This window comes from Nesoenas mayeri (genome assembly GCF_963082525.1).
Source record: "Nesoenas mayeri genome assembly, chromosome: 18".
Lineage (NCBI taxonomy): Eukaryota > Metazoa > Chordata > Aves > Columbiformes > Columbidae > Nesoenas > Nesoenas mayeri.
This window is the reverse complement of record NC_137566.1, coordinates 2788546-2804914: the sequence shown is the minus strand read 5'-3', so window position 1 is coordinate 2804914 and position 16369 is coordinate 2788546. Positions and strand designations below refer to the sequence as shown.

The 16369-nt window shown below is 50.7% G+C and overlaps 1 protein-coding gene across 1 annotated transcript in view; it reads left to right on the top strand.

Moving 5' to 3' along the window:
* Nucleotides 1–16369, top strand: part of EXD3 (exonuclease 3'-5' domain containing 3) — a 296792-nt gene that overhangs the window by 54345 nt on the left and 226078 nt on the right. The window contains exon 3 of the mRNA XM_080355777.1: nucleotides 15088–15201. Coding sequence (XP_080211903.1) covers nucleotides 15165–15201 — 37 coding nt within the window. The 5' untranslated portion in view covers nucleotides 15088–15164. The remainder of the gene's footprint in view (nucleotides 1–15087; nucleotides 15202–16369) is intronic.

Sequence of the window (16369 nt, the reverse complement as noted above, 5' to 3'; positions counted from 1 at the left end):
GGAGTCACCATCCCTGGAGGGCTGGACAGATGGACATGAGGTTCTTGGGGACATGAGGTAGTGCCAGGGTTGGGGTAATGGTTGGACTCGATCTTAAACGTCTTTTCCAACCTAAACAATTATATAATTCTGTTATTTTGATGGGCACTGAAAGGTTTTCACATTTGGGTATTATTCAGCCTTCTCTTCCCACTGCTCCACATCCCCTTCCTACAGAAACACGACATTTCTCCTTAGTCCAACCAGCAGATCCACATGGATCTCCCGATCTGAAATGAAACGGTGTTTATCACCATTTACAGTCGGTGAAGCCACGTGTGGCCATTGCCACCGTTCTGAGGAGAGGACAGAGTGTCCCAGCCCGTGTCCCCAGGGCTCGGGGAGGGACACCTGGGACGGAGCGAGGGCGCCCGCCCAGCCTGTGCTCTGCTGCTCTCCTGGGAGCAACAGTTCTGCAAAACCTGCGTGGTTTAAAAGTGAGTCATTTTGGTTTCAGGCTGCTGCATTTGAATTCAGAATTTCAGTACCGGGCAGTCTGAATTTCCTATGGAAAATAAGTCCAGATTGCTGCTGGTGTTGGAAGCAGGAACGTGGAAACTTGGATGAAGAAGAGCTGGGACAGGCTCTTGTCACGGGGGTGTCTGTGGGGCAGGGGAGCCCTCTGGCTCTGTGTGATGGGTGACTGGGGCACTTTCCCCAAAATCTGCTGTGGAGGGGACACCCCTGCGGTGGGAACAGAGTGAGGGGACCCTGCGGAAACACTGTCCTCATTTCACAGATGGACATAGTCACCTTCTCTACTAATTCCTGTTAATGGTGGCATTTCCGCACAGAGAGTGACCCCGAGATGAGCCGTTCCCTTGGGCGCCTGGGGCTGGAGATCAGCCCTGCAGGCGGCGCTTTGTGAGGCTGTAGCGGTGCTGAACAGCTGGAGCTGCTGTGTGGGTGCAGATGGGCAGTCAGCCCCACGGCAGCTGAGCAGAGCTGGGTCATTTGTAAGCTCTTTCTTCGCTGGGACCGAAGGCAAAAGAGCGTTCTGGAAATGTCTTTGTTTTAGCATCTTTTGCCGTTTGTAGATCAATATAGTTTTAATTGTCAATTCTACCCAGGAATCGCTTCTTTTTCACCTCCTAATTGTTCGCTCAGCCCTTCGGAGGCCTGGGGACTCTTTAATGGCCCCGTATCAGCTTGATTGCTGCTGGATGCGAGGCGTCATTGTCCTGAGCTTGGCTTGGGATGCTGCGTGCCGCGCTGCATCCCCCAGCTGGTTGGGAGAACCCGCGGAGGAAAACGAGAGAAAGGCAGATTATCCTGTTATGTTTACAGGGCATCGGTCACACCAACAATGACTGTCCGCTTTGACAAGAGGATTGTTTAATTAGTTAAGGGGTTGATAAAGAGATGACTAAACACACGGGGCTCTGAAGGCATCTGCCTTTTAGTACAGCAGGCACGTCCCGCCAGCGCCGCGCTCGGCTGCTCCCGAGGGGCCAGAGCTCTGCCCCGAGTCTCAGAGCTGCTTTCTTTGAGCGTATTAAACTGAGGTTCTGTTATCTGAGAAACAAAATTACAGCTTATCTGCCTGGGAACTAGTTCTGAGCATTCAGGAAGAATCAGGAGATGCAGGTTATACTTGGAAGGACATATTTTTTATATGTTCTGGTATCCTCACTCCTCTAATGTTTGTAGCTTTTCCCTTGCTCCTTTTCCCTTAGTTTTAATCTGTGACAAGCATTGCCACGTTAGATTCTCTCCAACAGACTCTGAACCGGACCAGAATGAGAATCTGTGTAAAGAAAGTATAAATTATGCATAGGTAAACGGATTATTAATTTTGCATAGGCAAGTGGATGTGAAACGGTGGAACTGAAAATGCTGCGTGTGGCAGCAGCCTTGAGTGCAGCATTAAACTGGCTTCGCCTTCCTTCTGAATTTGACCATAAAATCCCGCTTGAAATACAGAAATAATAAATAGAGAGCGAATTCAAGCCGTATACGTGTTCTATTCTGTGTATCTCCTCAAAACTAAGGAGTACACAGAAATAAAATCAACAGGAAAGTGTTCCATCTTCGCCATGAAATTTAACACATTTAACATCCTACTGCACTTCCAGTGCTTTGCCTGGTTCGAAATTGGCACCTGCCTTTGTAAACTAACACTGACAAATAATCTCATACAACTCATGCTGTGTAACACAAAATAATGTTGTAGCAAATAAGACTTTTCTTTTTATGGAAGCTACCTAGAATTGTTCTGTTGGTGTGTTGCGCTCTTAAGCCAACACTTAGAAGCTGCTTATTTCTTAATGTTGAGTGTTGGTTTTGAGTTTTGAGCCTCCTGGCATTTTTTCTTGGAGGCTTTTCATTCTTTGTAGTGTTTTGTCGCCACAGAACAAATACTTGGAATCTCTCAGAGCGTGTGTGTCGTTGGACGTTCGATCACAGCCAGAGCCGCTGTGTATGAGCACTTTACATTCACGGGGGTGGTGCATGGAGCTGGGGCCGAACGGCCGCGGTGCTGCAGCTCTCGCTGCGGCGTTTCCCGGCGGGTGCCCGGCGGGGCGGCCGTGCCTGCGTCAGCTCCTTCCTGCCCCGGCCGGCACACACAGCGCGTCCGGCAGCCCGGGCGGCGGGGAAGTGGCGATAAGCTGCGAGCGCTGATTTCAGCGCAGGGCAGAAACGCCTCCGGCTCTGATACCGGTGTTTATTTTCACAGTGTTCCTTTCTTAAAACAGCTGGGCTGTGAGTTTGCTTCAACCCTCAAGAAAAGGGGCTGTAGCTGCCTTTCTTAAGATGAATGCAAGTGTACAAGCTGCAGCTCAGGGCTCCAAAGGTCTGATCTGGGCACAGCCACTGTGGCTCTTGGGGCCTCTTTCTGCTCATTCCTGTGACCCCAGCCCAGAGTTTGATGCCCTGTGTTGCAGGACAGCGATGCATTTACAACTGACACTGCTGCCTGCAGGTGCCACAGATGTTTGTGGAGTCCCATGTTAGTGCCTCACTTTCCAAATTTCCGTTACACCTTCCTAGGGGCATGCACAGTGTTCTGAAAGATGTTTTCCTATCAGTAAATAGCAAGCAGCCTTCAGTTATCGTCAATGAAGTGATTTACCCCAGGTTCTAGTATAAGTTGGGGGACAACCTGTTGGAGAGCAGTGCAGGAGAAAGGGACCTGGGGTCCTGGGGACAGCAGGGTGACCATGAGCCAGCACTGGGCCCTTGTGGCCAGGAAGCCAATGGGACCTGGGGTGGGTTAGAAGGGGGTGGTCAGTAGGTCAGAGAGGTTCTCCTGCCCCTCTGCTCTGCCCTGGGGAGACCACACCTGGAATCTTGTGTCCAGCTGTGGCCCCTCAGTTCCAGCAGGACAGGGAACTGCTGCAGAGAGTCCAGCGCAGCCACCAAGATGCTGCAGGGAGTGGAGCATCTCCCGTGTGAGGAAAGGCTGAGGGAGCTGGGGCTCTGGAGCTGGACAAGAGGACACTGAGGGGGGACTCATTCCTGGGGATCAATATGGCAAGGGGCAGTGTCAGGAGGATGGAGCCAGGCTCTTCTGGTGACAACCAGTGATAGGGCAAGGGGCAATGGGTGCAAACTGGAACACAGGAGGTTCCACTTAAATATGAGAAGAAACTTGTTGGGGGTGAGGGTGGCAGAGCCTGGCCCAGGCTGCCCGGGGAGGTTGTGGAGTCTCCTTCTCTGCAGACATTCCAACCCGCCTGGACACCTTCCTGTGTAACCTCATCTGGGTGTTCCTGCTCCATGGGGGGATTGCACTGGATGAGCTTTCCAGGGCCCTTCAACCCCTGACATTCTGGGATTCGGTGATTTCCCCTCCTGCTGCACCCGTGTGTCTCTGGTTCAGGTCACCGTTGGCTCAGGCTGTTGCTTTCTTCCTGTTTTCCACAAATTCTGAAGCTAAAGGAGGCGACAGAAGTGCCCTGAACAAACCTCAGGTCCAGGATCAGGTCGGCACAGGATGCCGCTTCGTGTTTTCATACCAGTGAAGACTGAGTTTCTCTTCACTAGGAGCTGTGGCCAGCTTCACCACCCACAGCTTCGACAAAGGGTATTGTTTCAACATTTGAAGTGATTAATAATTTTTGAGGAGGTTGCAATTTTCCATTTTCAGCACGATTTCATTTTTGCATCCCAGAAAGCCCTGAGGAAGCGGAGGGGCCGGGCAGGAGCGCTGGGTGCGCAGCTTCACCTGCCTGGGGGAACGTTGCGGTTCTTCCCAAAGTGCGTTGTGTCCGTGCAGCCCAGTTTGAGAACAGTCAGCGGGTTCCTCAGCTTGCAGCGGAACATCCTCGCTGGGGCAGGGAAACCCCGCTTCCCACAGGACGTGTTTTGTTCTGAATGTTTAAATATTTACAGGGATGTGTTACGAAATGCTGCACCTTGGGCAGTCCCTCTGCTGCTGGCCTTTGCAGCGCTGCTCTATTGTAGATTTTCTTCGTTTTTAAGCAAATAACGTTTTCCTTAACTGCCATCAGGCTGTGAGAAATCACCTCTCCAATAATGAGTTAAAATAACAACTTTCCTGCACCTTATTTACATTGTTGGCCTGATATAAGTCCTTGGAGAGAGACCACAGGAGCCCACGGTTACACACAGCTTTGAGAAACTGAACTGCACTTTGCAAATGGTGCAGCCGGTTCATCTCTGAATCCAAAGGTACCTGAAGCAAGACGAGGGACATGTGGGACAACTACAAGCATCGGTGTTCCCAATCATAGAATCATAGAACGTCCTGAGCTGGAAGGACCCACACGGATCATTGATTCCAGCTGCTGTCCCTGCACAGGACACCCCACAGGTCACCCCGTGTGTCTGAGGACGTTGTTCTGTCTCTTCTTGAACACTGTCAGGTTGGGGCCGTGGCACCTCCCTGGGAGCCTGTTCAGTGTCCAGCACCTCTGGGGGAAGAACCTTTTCCTCATGTCCCACTGCCCCTCCCTGGCACATCTGCTGCCGTTCCCTGGGCTCTGTCACTGTCACAGAGCAGAGCTCACCCTGCCCCTCCTGCTCCTGCTGAGGAACCTGCAGCCCATGAGCTCTGCCCTCAGGCTGCTCTGCTCCAGCTGAACAGACCCAGGGACTGCAGCCGCTGCTCATCCGGCTTCCCCTCCAAACCTTCCCCAGCTTGCTGTCCCTCCTCTGGACACTCTCGAGCAGCTTTATCTCCTTTTCTCCTGTGTCCCCAGCGCTGCACACAGTGAATGCTGCAGGTGAGGCCGTCCCAGCGCAGAGCAGAGCGAGACGAACCCCCCCCGCCCGGCTGGCCGTGCTGTGCTGGGTGCACCGGGACACGGGGCCCTCTTGGCTCCAGGGACACTGGTGGCTCATGTTCAACTTGCTGGTTTGGATAAGAGCATGCAGCATCCTCATCTTTAACTGGGCCACTGAAAGCAGGTATCCCACAGCATCACCAGCAGTATGGCAGCAGTGCCGGCTGAACTGGCGTTGCCAAAGGAGAAGTCGTGGTTTCCTTTCAGTTCACTTTTCAGACCCTGCAGTTTCTGGTAGGCAGCTGCAGGTTCGCCAGGCCTTGCGGAGAGCACTGCAGGGCCAGATCTCTCTCCATCGGTGACTTTGATCAAGCGTGGACTTGCGTGTACGCTGTGTTGGAGCGGTGCAGATGCGCGGCGTCTCGATGGAGCTAACATGCTGCCCTGTGAGCAAGTGAATGAGATGATAACATCCCAGAGCAGACATGGCATTTCATGTTGAAACGAAAAGGGAAAGAATCTCAGTCTTGCCAGCGGCTGCCCACAGCTTTGCTGGTTCACTTTGAATTTGTTGCCAGTGCTCAGATGCCGAATCATTTGGCAGATGTAAATCAGGTATTCCTGCCCATGCCTGAAGGAGAATAATATGTTGGTTCTAACATTTGTATTATTTTATGGGTCGATTCATCATTGCTTAAAGGTCTTTCAAAAGGTGGTTAAAACTATGCATAAACTGTAGTACTTTCTCAAAAATTAGGCCATGATTATTGCAACCCAGAGCTGCAACTAATAAATCATAGTGAGAAAAACACATGCCTTTCAGGTTCATAATATTGTTTATGGATGCGTAGCAGTCCAAAAGCTGGCTAATAATACAGCGTTTTTTCTGAACATGATGGTAGAGGCTTGTGTAGCTGTGGCCGAGTCCTGCTCTGGGCAGACAGTTTGTAGCGGTGCAAGTCGCGGCTCAACGTGCTGCTTGAAATTAACCTTTGACCTCGGGCACCCTGTTGTGAGACAGTGTGACCCGGCTGGTGGGGGCGATTCCGGAGCAAGCTGGACGGGAAACCATTGCTTGTTGATGATGATAAGAACCAAGGGGTGATGAGAAGGTTATTGAAGACCCATCTTCCAGTAATATGGAAAGACCTGGCTCACTACCCCGCGGTTTTAGGAGCGGTGTCTCGGTGCCAGCCCTCCAGGAGACAGAACAGAACCTCAGCTTCAAAACTCTCCTTGTTTTGGACAATATCATCTCCCACAAACCTGATGACAAGTTGATGGCCCATGTGAAAGCCATTTATGCCACCCAAGAGGACCTTGTTAATCCCAGTGATGGCTTCATGCCTGCGTTCCAAGCCTGCTATCTGAGGAACACCTTCTCTAAGCTTATTCAGGAGATGAAGGATGAGGAAGAAATCTCCTCAAAGGAATTTTGAAAGCAATTTATTATCAGGCATGGTGTAGATAGCACTTGGGAAGAGATCAAAATTCAGCACACGGTGTGTGGTGAATAATGTGACTCGATTTCATTCTTTGTGAGATTTGCCGCTATCCCTGCGCTCCAGGAGGGTGTTGTTTCTCGTGCTGTGGGTGCAAGCACAAGGAAGTCTACAAGGAGAACACGATGGAGTTGCTGGCTTCATGCTCTAAAAGCTCAGCAAAGACTTAATTGACTTTGATGAGCAGCCTTAATTGACCTTGATGTCATCTGGTGATGACAGTGCAAACGCAGCTTGTTCAGAAGTAACCAGTGAGAGCCGGTACCCTGGGGCTGGATCTGGGTGCCAGTCCCTTCGGTGCCAGCAGGTGAGGTTGTTCAGGACAGGTCGTCTCAGGGAGCGGGAGCCAAGGCCACCATGGCCTTGTAAGGTTTGATGTTGTCATAAAGAGATCTACTGGTCAAAGTCTCAAGCCCTCATCCCTTAACTTATATTTCAAGTAGCAGTTGGGATCTTCAGCCACAGCAAAGTCTCCTCCAGCTTTTCGGTCCTGACCAGGTTTGGCCGTTGAGCTCTGGTTGCCGCAGCTCCTCATGTCATCCCGCGTTCCTGCCCCCTTGCCGCCTTCTGTCACAGCGTTAACGGAGAGGATGTTCCCTGAAGGAGACGGCAGCACCCACAGGCAATGATGTGGGTAAAGGAGAAACAGAAATAAGAGGCAAAACTTGCTACAACAGGCAGCGTCTTGTTGATGAGGTGTGTCAGGTCTCAGGTGAGAAAAAACTGTGAAGAAAATCTAGGTCAAGCCTGATGAGATAACCTGGGAATTACACCAATAGTTTGTGGGACTCCTGAACCGTGAAACTGTTTAGGAGGTGGAATCGCTGTGCCCTTGGGACACGGCGAAGGGGCCCGGCCGGGAGTGGAGTGTTGGCGGAGCCGCTGTGACCGAGGACGGACCGCGAGGAGCTGCGGACAGCGGGGTCGGGGGGGTTTGCAGACAACAGTGATCGCAGAGGAAAGGTCGATTTGGGAGGAAGTCCTTGGATCGTTCTGCTTGGGTTCTAATGGTGTTTAGACACGGTCTGGAGTGAAAGGAATCACGGAGAAATCAACACTGCAAAGTTTCGGCTCCTTTGGGTGGACAGAAAGGGAGATTAGCAAGGGAAGCAGATCCAGGTGAAGAAAATGTACTGGATTGCTGGAATTTCTCCTCCATCCTCTAAAAGCTTTTGCTTTAGCGTTGTGTCTGTAGCTAGAGCTATTCAAGCAAAGATCTCAGTAGAAGAAAAACTCCATCTTGTCAAAGCCAAGCTCTGATCCCTCCCCATGTCCCTCCTCCTGTGGCTGCCGGGATCCCGAACATCCCACTGGCCGGTCTGGGACTTTGCTTGAGCTCCGTCAGCCAGGAAGGGATTGTTTCTACTGCACTTTTACCGACAGAACTGCACTTCAAAGCTTTGTAGTGTAGATGTGACTGAAGAGTCTCTCTTGGTGACCCCTTGGGAGCAACCCCCGAATTGGAAAGTTGGGCAGGAGGTGGGAGTTGAGCTCCCGTTCCCGCACACGTCGATGATCCGCGTGTGGGTGCATCAGACTCCAGGAGGACACTGAATGCATTAAATGAAAATAGAGAAAATGAATATGTTTATGCAAGAGGATAAAGCCTCCAGCAATCCAGGAGAAGATGTTCAAGTGCTTTCTGTTGCAGAGCACTGGACGGGTGGTGATGCCGGGTCCTCAACAGCGGTGCCTGAACTCGACACTGGGATGCTGGAGTGCAGATCACGTGCCTGGAGGAGTCAAAACGAAACAGCCCAGGCTCTGTTTTGGGAAGTAGGAGGTCGTATTGAGTGTGAGAACTTTGTTTTACACTTTGATTCTAATTTAAATTCTGCGTTGCATATTTCCAAAGCTTTCTCAGTTGTTGATAAGGGGCTGGTTTGGAGGTGGAATGATGCTTTGGGATTCTTTCTGCTTAAGCGGAGATTCTTTGGTAGGTTAAGAACAACCTGCACGTGGCCCAGGCTGCCCAAGGGGGTTGTGGAGTCTCCTTCTGTGCAGACATTCCAACCCGCCTGGACACCTTCCTGTGTAACCTCATCTGGGTGTTCCTGCTCCATGGAGGGATTGCACTGGATGAGCTTTCCAGGGCCCTTCAACCCCTGACATTCTGGGATTCTGTGTTTGAAAGAGCGTTTAGTGTTTGTTCAGAGGGCAGCTGGCTTTGGGTTACTCGGCGTGTGCTGTCGAGCAGCACTTGTTCTTCTGGCCTTTCCTTCACACGAACAAAGAAAAAACAAAAAGCAGAAAAATGCAGACAGTGACAAAGCTGAAAATCAGTCTCTAGAGTGAACACATCTCATGTTAGGTTTCCATTTGGCTGTTGGCTTTATACAGAATATTCTATGATCTTGGTGCTCATTGTTCCCCAGGGATCTCCCGGTGCAGCACAGCGGGGCCGGGATGGGTGGCGTTAGTGACGGGTGAAGCAAACACCTTCACTTCTGCTGTCTGGGTGGCACTGTCACCTTCACACACCTCGGTGTCCCTTGGTGGGAGACACCCCGCGCTGGACACACTGCAGGATTGGTGCTGGGTACGTGACAAAGGCACGTGTGGTCACGTCTCCATGGGTGCCGGGTGGCACCGGAGGAGGGGGAGGCACAGACACCCTGCCCAGAACAGGGACACGGAGGGGACACTATGCTACAGGTGCTGGGTGAGAGGGGTGGGGACCGCTGGGGGAATCAGGGGTCAAAACCGGAAGGGTCCACAGCGTTCCCTTCCAGGGATGACACCTGATCAGGAACGTGGTGCTTTGGATCATTGCCCTTTCATTCTCCAAATGGCTGTTGCAGCTCAGGTCACCTCCAGGTACAGACGTCTTCAGAAAGAAGGAAGAGAGTAGGTGCTGTATGGGGGTCGTTGGTAGCTGGAAAGGATGAGGGTTTAGGTAACAGCAGAGGCAGGAGTGTGGGGCACCATCCTTTACCTGGAGCGTCAGTTCCTGCAGCAAACCAAGGGGGAGGAGGGGATTAGTATGATTTTATGGAAATATCTGGCCAAAAAAATAAGAGAAAAGAAATGTAAAGTTACAAAATGTTCATCTAGAAAAGGTGTGGGTTTCGTTAGCAGAGCGTGGCCCTTCCAGCCTGAAACCCCTGGGCATCCCCGGGCTCTGGGTGGCCAGGTCGGGGTGGTTTGTCAGCAGAGGGTGCCAGAGACCAGCAAACTTGCTCTTTCAGCCTCCAGCGGGAAAAGCCAAGTGTGAACCCCAGCACCATGTGTTCTGGAGCCAGCACCCCTTCCTGGGGCTGCAGTGGGTGAGAGAACCACCTCGGACACAAAACACCCGCACAGCCTGGCCCAGCGACTTCAGCTGTGCCGCGTGTTTCCAGGGTGAGTTTCCCAAGGGACTGAAGGCGCTTGGTGTGTAAGAAGAGCAAGAGAGCAGGGAGAGCTTGGTCTGTGGAGTGGTCCCTGTTCGCACTGCTGAGAACGGGGCTGCTCACGTACTCACAGGGTGCAGGGGGGTAAGGAAAGGGGGCGATCGGCAGCTGTCGCCCCACGCGGGATGTGCAGGCGAGTTTGTATCTGTGCGAGCTGCCGGCCTCTGGGTGGGAGTGGAGATTCGCAGGTGCTGGGGGTCTGGGAGCCCCCGAAGGCGCCGGCCCGGCGGTGTGCTCCAGGAGCCTGCTGCTGCTCCCTCTCGCTGCAATGAGCCTCTTCTTAGCTGCTCTGCTGCCTTCAGCTTCCCGGCCCGCAGACAGCAAACTGTCTCCCGAGGAGCTCTGGGCGATGCGGGGATACTTAGCAATCATGCAAACTATTTGTTTTGTCCTACCCATCCGTGACTCTTCAGGTCTACAAGAAGGGCAAATGTTATTCTACCCAAGTGCCCCGATAGGCAAATACCCCGTGTGTCCCTGGGCTCCTTTCCCCTGACTCACTCGTGCCTGGGGAGTCACCGTGTCCCTGCAGCTTTGGGGCAGCGGTTGCTGAAGCATCACATTTAAAGGTCTTCCTGGGCTTGCAGAAACTGAAGTCCAAGCTGTGATTTTTTGTTTGTTTTTTCTAATTCTTCTTTTTTTCCTCCTTTGGGAAGGAGGACTCAGCTCTCTGCAAGACGTCCTGTTAGATTTTCCCTGCCCACCCTCTGCAATAACCCTCCTTGCTGCAAACGGGATGGAGTGGGTCGTTGCATTAAGTTCAGTCGGATGCTGCTGGTGAAGTGTTTATCCTGGCGGGGAGGGATGCGCTGACCCAGCCGTTTGAAGTCGCTGCTTTAATAATGGAGGGTCAGCTCCACTGCCAGGAGTAAAATACACAGAACTGCGCTGCTGGCCCCCGATTTGCACCGTCAGCTCCAGGTTGGGAAAGGCTGGGTGTGAACTTCTTACTTTCAAATATTGCTCCACATGACTGGTACCCGCAGACGAGGATTGTTTCTTCCTTGGTATCCTGTTGATGCTGACGATGTGCTGGGCGCTCTGTGCATGCAGGAAGACACGTTCCTGGGGATACGGGGCTTTCTCCATGGCCTCAGGTTTTATTTATGCCCTTGGTGTCACAACAATTTGCTTATTGATGTTAGGAACGTGGACAGGAACTTCCCGTGAGAGAGATGCTTGGCAAGCTGGCGGGTTTCACCGCGCCGAGGGCACAGCCGCGATGGCCCGGCGGACTTTGAGAGACATCTGTTGATATTTTGTCAGCTGCTTTCTAGTTTTAATTGAGAACTAGCGAGGTGGAGGGTGTACGCGGGGCTGCGCAGCGCTGCCGGTTCGCGCTGTGTTTGTTCTGCTTTGAGCCTTCAGCACTTCCACTGGATCTTACTATCATAATAACGGTATGAAATGATTGAATGGGTCCCATAAATGATCAAAAATCAATAATAATTTAGTAAAAATTCCTTTAAACCAAGGCAGAAAAAGAGGAATCTCCTTAGAATGAACTCAAATGAAATGAAGGGATGCAGCAGGTGTGATCAGCGGCAGGTCTGGTCCTGCGTGTCCCCTCGCCCCGCAGCGCTGGCTCTGCCTGCAGGGACTGCCCAGCGGCTTCTGCTGCCTCTGTTTTTCTTTTTTTTAAAATTATTTTAAGGTTTGTTTTGCTGGAGTCAGTGCTTTTTTTGCTATATCCTTATCACAGAGAAGTTGCTGTTTCTGTGTAGTTAAAGATTTATGTGATAACGAAGAGGTAGAACTGCTATTTGCATTTCAGGCTGGGGGATGAAGGGGCCACAGGCCTGGGCGTCACTTTTTCCCCCTTTGAAGTCATAGAATAGAATCATAGAATCATTTTGGTTGGAAGAGACCCTCAGGATCATCGAGTCCAACCAGAACCCAACTCCAGCACTGGCTCTGACTCCTGGATCTGTGTAGATCTATTGAGATAAATACAAAACATGTAGGCAATTAAAAGTAATGCAGAAAGAATAAGAAGGTGATAAATTCAAAATACCAAACTTAAAAGCAGCAGCATTTGCTTTACCTGAACCTTTCTGGTGTCTCTCCATGTGCTGTGGGACAGCAAAGCCAGTATGTTCAGCTCTGGGGGAAGATCAGAGGGTGGGATCCAGCGGATTGGACAGAGATGCCTGTGAGGTGGCCATTGAGAGAAATGGGTTACTCCATAGATGTCTTGTTCAGGTCATCCCTGTCCAGGTAATCTCCCTAGAGATGTCTCCGTATCTCCACAATCAGCAGGAATGCTCAGGTGGGATGCAGGTGTCTGCCCTTGGAGGAGTTTTCTGTCCCAGAACTGCAACGGTTCTCCCTGCGCTGGCTTTGGGAGGTGCCTCTGGCATCACTGGGGATCCATGTGGATCAGGCTTGGGGCTTAATCCCAGAATCCCAGAGTGTCAGGGGTTGAAGGGCCCTGGAAAGCTCATCCAGTGCAATCCCCCCATGGAGCAGGAACACCCAGATGAGGTTACACAGGAAGGTGTCCAGGCGGGTTGGAATGTCTGCACAGAAGGAGACTCCACAACCCCCTGGGCAGCCTGGGCCAGGCTCTGACACCCTCACCCCCAACAAGTTTCTTCTCAAATTTAAGTGGAACCTCCTGTGTTCCAGTTTGCACCCATTGCCCCTTATCCTGTCACTGGTTGTCACCAAGAAGAGCCTGGCTCCATCCTCCTGACACTGCCCCTTTCCATATTGATCCCCAGGAATGAGTCCCCCCTCAGTGTCCTCTTGTCCAGCTCCAGAGCCCCAGCTCCCTCAGCCTTTCCTCACACGGGAGATGCTCCACTCCCTGCAGCATCTTGGTGGCTGCGCTGGACTCTCTGCAGCAGTTCCCTGTCCTGCTGGAACTGAGGGGCCACAACTGGACACAAGATTCCAGGTGTGGTCTCCCCAGGGCAGAGCAGAGGGGCAGGAGAACCTCTCTGACCTACTGACCACCCCCTTCTAACCCACCCCAGGTACCATTGGCTTCCTGGCCACAAGGGCCCAGTGCTGGCTCATGGTCACCCTGCTGTCCCCAGGACCCCAGGTCCCTTTCCCCTGCACTGCTCTCCAACAGGTCGTTCCCCAACTTACACTGAGCAACCAGAGGAGCTGGTGGTGGGGAACAGAAGCTCACAGGTGTTCCTGTGGGGTGGCTGCCCCCAGACCAGGCTCCTCGGGGGCTGCTGTGTCCTGTGGGGGGACAGGCCTGTCCCCAGCTGTCCCCATTCCCTGGGCTCTGCTCTCGAGGCGGCAAGTCCTGTCTGTGTGTCCATCCACAGCTGCTCCAGATCCGTGAACGACCCCAGGACGCTGCAATGGAGGTTTTGGTTCCCTGCCCTGCAGGAGCCGGTGCTGCCGGTTACTGGGGGTGTCCCACGGGATCAACCTGGAAACCCAGCACTTGCCAGTGGGGAAATTCTGCTCCTTTACCCAACTGCTGAGCGGAGCCACGTTCTGCAGAGTCCTGGACCATGAACTCGCCGGTTCAGAGTTTGTGTCCTCAAACAGATCACAGATGAATTACAAGAATTACAACCTTTTTTTTTTGGTTTCTAAGAGACCAATGAGGTGAACTGCATTTGGGTTTAAAAATATTTGTTCCACTTTTGGTATTTTCCCCCTGGCTTTGCTTTTTTCTTATTTTCCTTTTCCTTTTCCCTTTCCCTTTCCTTTTCCTTTTTTCTTTTCCTTTTTTCTTTTTTCTCTTCTATTTCTCTTTTCTATTTTCTCTTTTTTATTCTCTTTCTTTCTCTTTCTTTCTCTTTCTTTCTTCTCTTTATTTTTCCTTTTTCTTCTTCTTTCTTTTTCTTCTTCTTCTTCTTATTTTTCTCCTTTTTCATCTTCTTTTTCTTCTTCTTTTTATTTTTCCTTTTCTTATTATTATTATTTTTCTTCTTTTTCTTCTTCTTTTTCTTCTTTTCTTATTTTTCTTCTTTTTCATCTTCTTTTTCTTCTTTTTATTTTTCCTTTTCTTATTATTATCATTTTTCTTCTTTTTCTTCTTCTTTTTCTTCTTTTTCTTCTTCTTCTTCTACTTCTTCTTCTTTGTCCTCTTTTTCTTTCCCTTTGCTAAACACCTCAAAGCCAGCGAAGGCCCTTTGCTAGTACAGCACACTGAGGTTCGTTCTGACCTGCCGGTTGCCGTAGTGCAGCAGTTTGCAGGGAGCGCGGCCGGATGCTCCCAGGTGACGGTGGCGGTGCCTGGGAAGAGCAGGAACCGTGGTGCCTCGCACCACTGCTGACAACAACCCTGACACGCTGCTGTTTCCCTTTAGCCCATCATACGGTGGCTTAAATCTCTTGTTGTTCTTGCTGCTCCGTTTGTGTTTTTCTCAGTGCTCGTGCTCCTCGGCGCACGTGGAGTGGGAGCTCTCGAGGGGGAATTTCCTTCCTGATCAACAAGCCCGCGCTGTGATTCAGCAGGAAGGATGTGGTGGTTGGGATCTGCCAGACATGGGTTCTGTTCCCAACCCTACCACGGGCAAGATGTGCTGAGGGGAGGGTGAGCAAACAAAGAGGAGGAGCCGTTCAGCCGCGGCGAAAACACACTGTACGTGGATGTTTGACCAGTTTGGAAGTTAGATAGGTCTGTTTATTTGTTTGGTTAAACAAGTAAACAGCGTCAGAGACTCTTGTTTGTGCAGTTCAAATCCGACAGCTGAGCTTGACCTGCTCCAGAAATGCAGATGTTTTAACCACGTGTTGTTTGAACTTGCATGAGATTTCAGATGCCTCTTTTTAGTGTTTCTTGCTTGACTTAATTCAGCAATTCACCATTCGGTTCTCTGATCTTCAGGCAATGTATTATACCATGACTTCTGTGCTAAGCTGTATGTGCACACAGTTTCTCCACTGTCTTGCTTATATTCAAGGGCAACAAACCCCACACAAGGTGTTCCCTTTGTCACACAGGGTGAAGTTTGTACAGTTTAATAGTAACACGACATTTCTTCTTTTCAGAAGGAAGAGCTTGTGCTGCCAGCTCAGATCTGCAGACCCCTCAGCTCAGCACCCTGACCTGGCGCCACCTTTGGAGAATGAATCAGGACAGTGACTCAAGTGATCAGCCCACGGGTGAGTTTTCTGCGTATCCAAGTGTTTGCTTGTCTTCTCCTGCTCGTTCCACATGATTTACTTGCCGCTTATTTTCCTTAGTGCTGTTGGAGGAGAATGTTGAGTCACACATAGAGCAAAACCGTGAATTCAATGCTAAACTGCATGCCGTGAAGGTTATTGGATCTTTGAGGGCTTCTGGTCCACATCCAGCCTTCTCAGAATTGTATTCCAGGTTGAGAACACCTATAGCAATTGTTTTTATAACTTCTCACCAGTTCAGAAGAACACATGATTTTTATTACTGTGTGTTACACAGCTCATTCAGATCTTATCCATAATTTAGTTTTCTTATTAATTGCTTTTTTAATTGCTTTGCCCTATAAAGTAAGACCTGTGGAAGATGCGCACACATACCATTGTCACATATGTCCCATGAAATTTCCATATCAAGGTCCTTGCCGGAGAGATTGAACGGACAGGAGTTTGTTACTTATTCTAGCTCAGTCCTGCCATAAATTTCCTCTCCTCTTGCATCCCCATCTTTGGTTACTGGAATTCAGTATCATCTCATGCTTCTGGCAGGTTCTGCAATGAGAAGGGGCTGAGAGACGCGTACGCCAGAAGCCCTGAGGGCCTCCCAGGCTCCTGCTCCGCTCTGGGCTGTTTTGGATGTGCAAAGGGACATTCCTCGCTCTGACGTGAGGGCTATTTTTTGACAGTTCCCATTGTTCCCCACTCTTTGTGAATGGGTGAGGTCTTTTTGTCCGATTCCTTTTTCAGAAGCAGAGACTGTTCTGAGAACTCTCTGCTCACAGGTTTGGGATTTTCCTTTCGTTGTTGAGAGTCCCGAAAATTCCTTCCTCCCTTTTTCAGACTCTTTTGGGCAAACTCATCCCGACACTATCAGCCTGAGGGACATCCCCGTGGTGGCACTGAGCTTGACGTTCTGTCCTGGTTTTGTTAAAAACAAGTTTCTCTGTTAGTGAATGTGCCTGTCAGCTAAAGCTTCACATGAGCTGCATTTTCCTGGAGAACCAGATGCATGTTTTGGTGAACACAGCAATGGAACCTGAGGTTATTGATAAGGACAGATTCACATCTCGCCAGAGGGGCAACGAGAAACAGGGGACCAGAAACTGACCAACGGAGTATAACATCCCATTCACCTGATACTTCATATAACAGT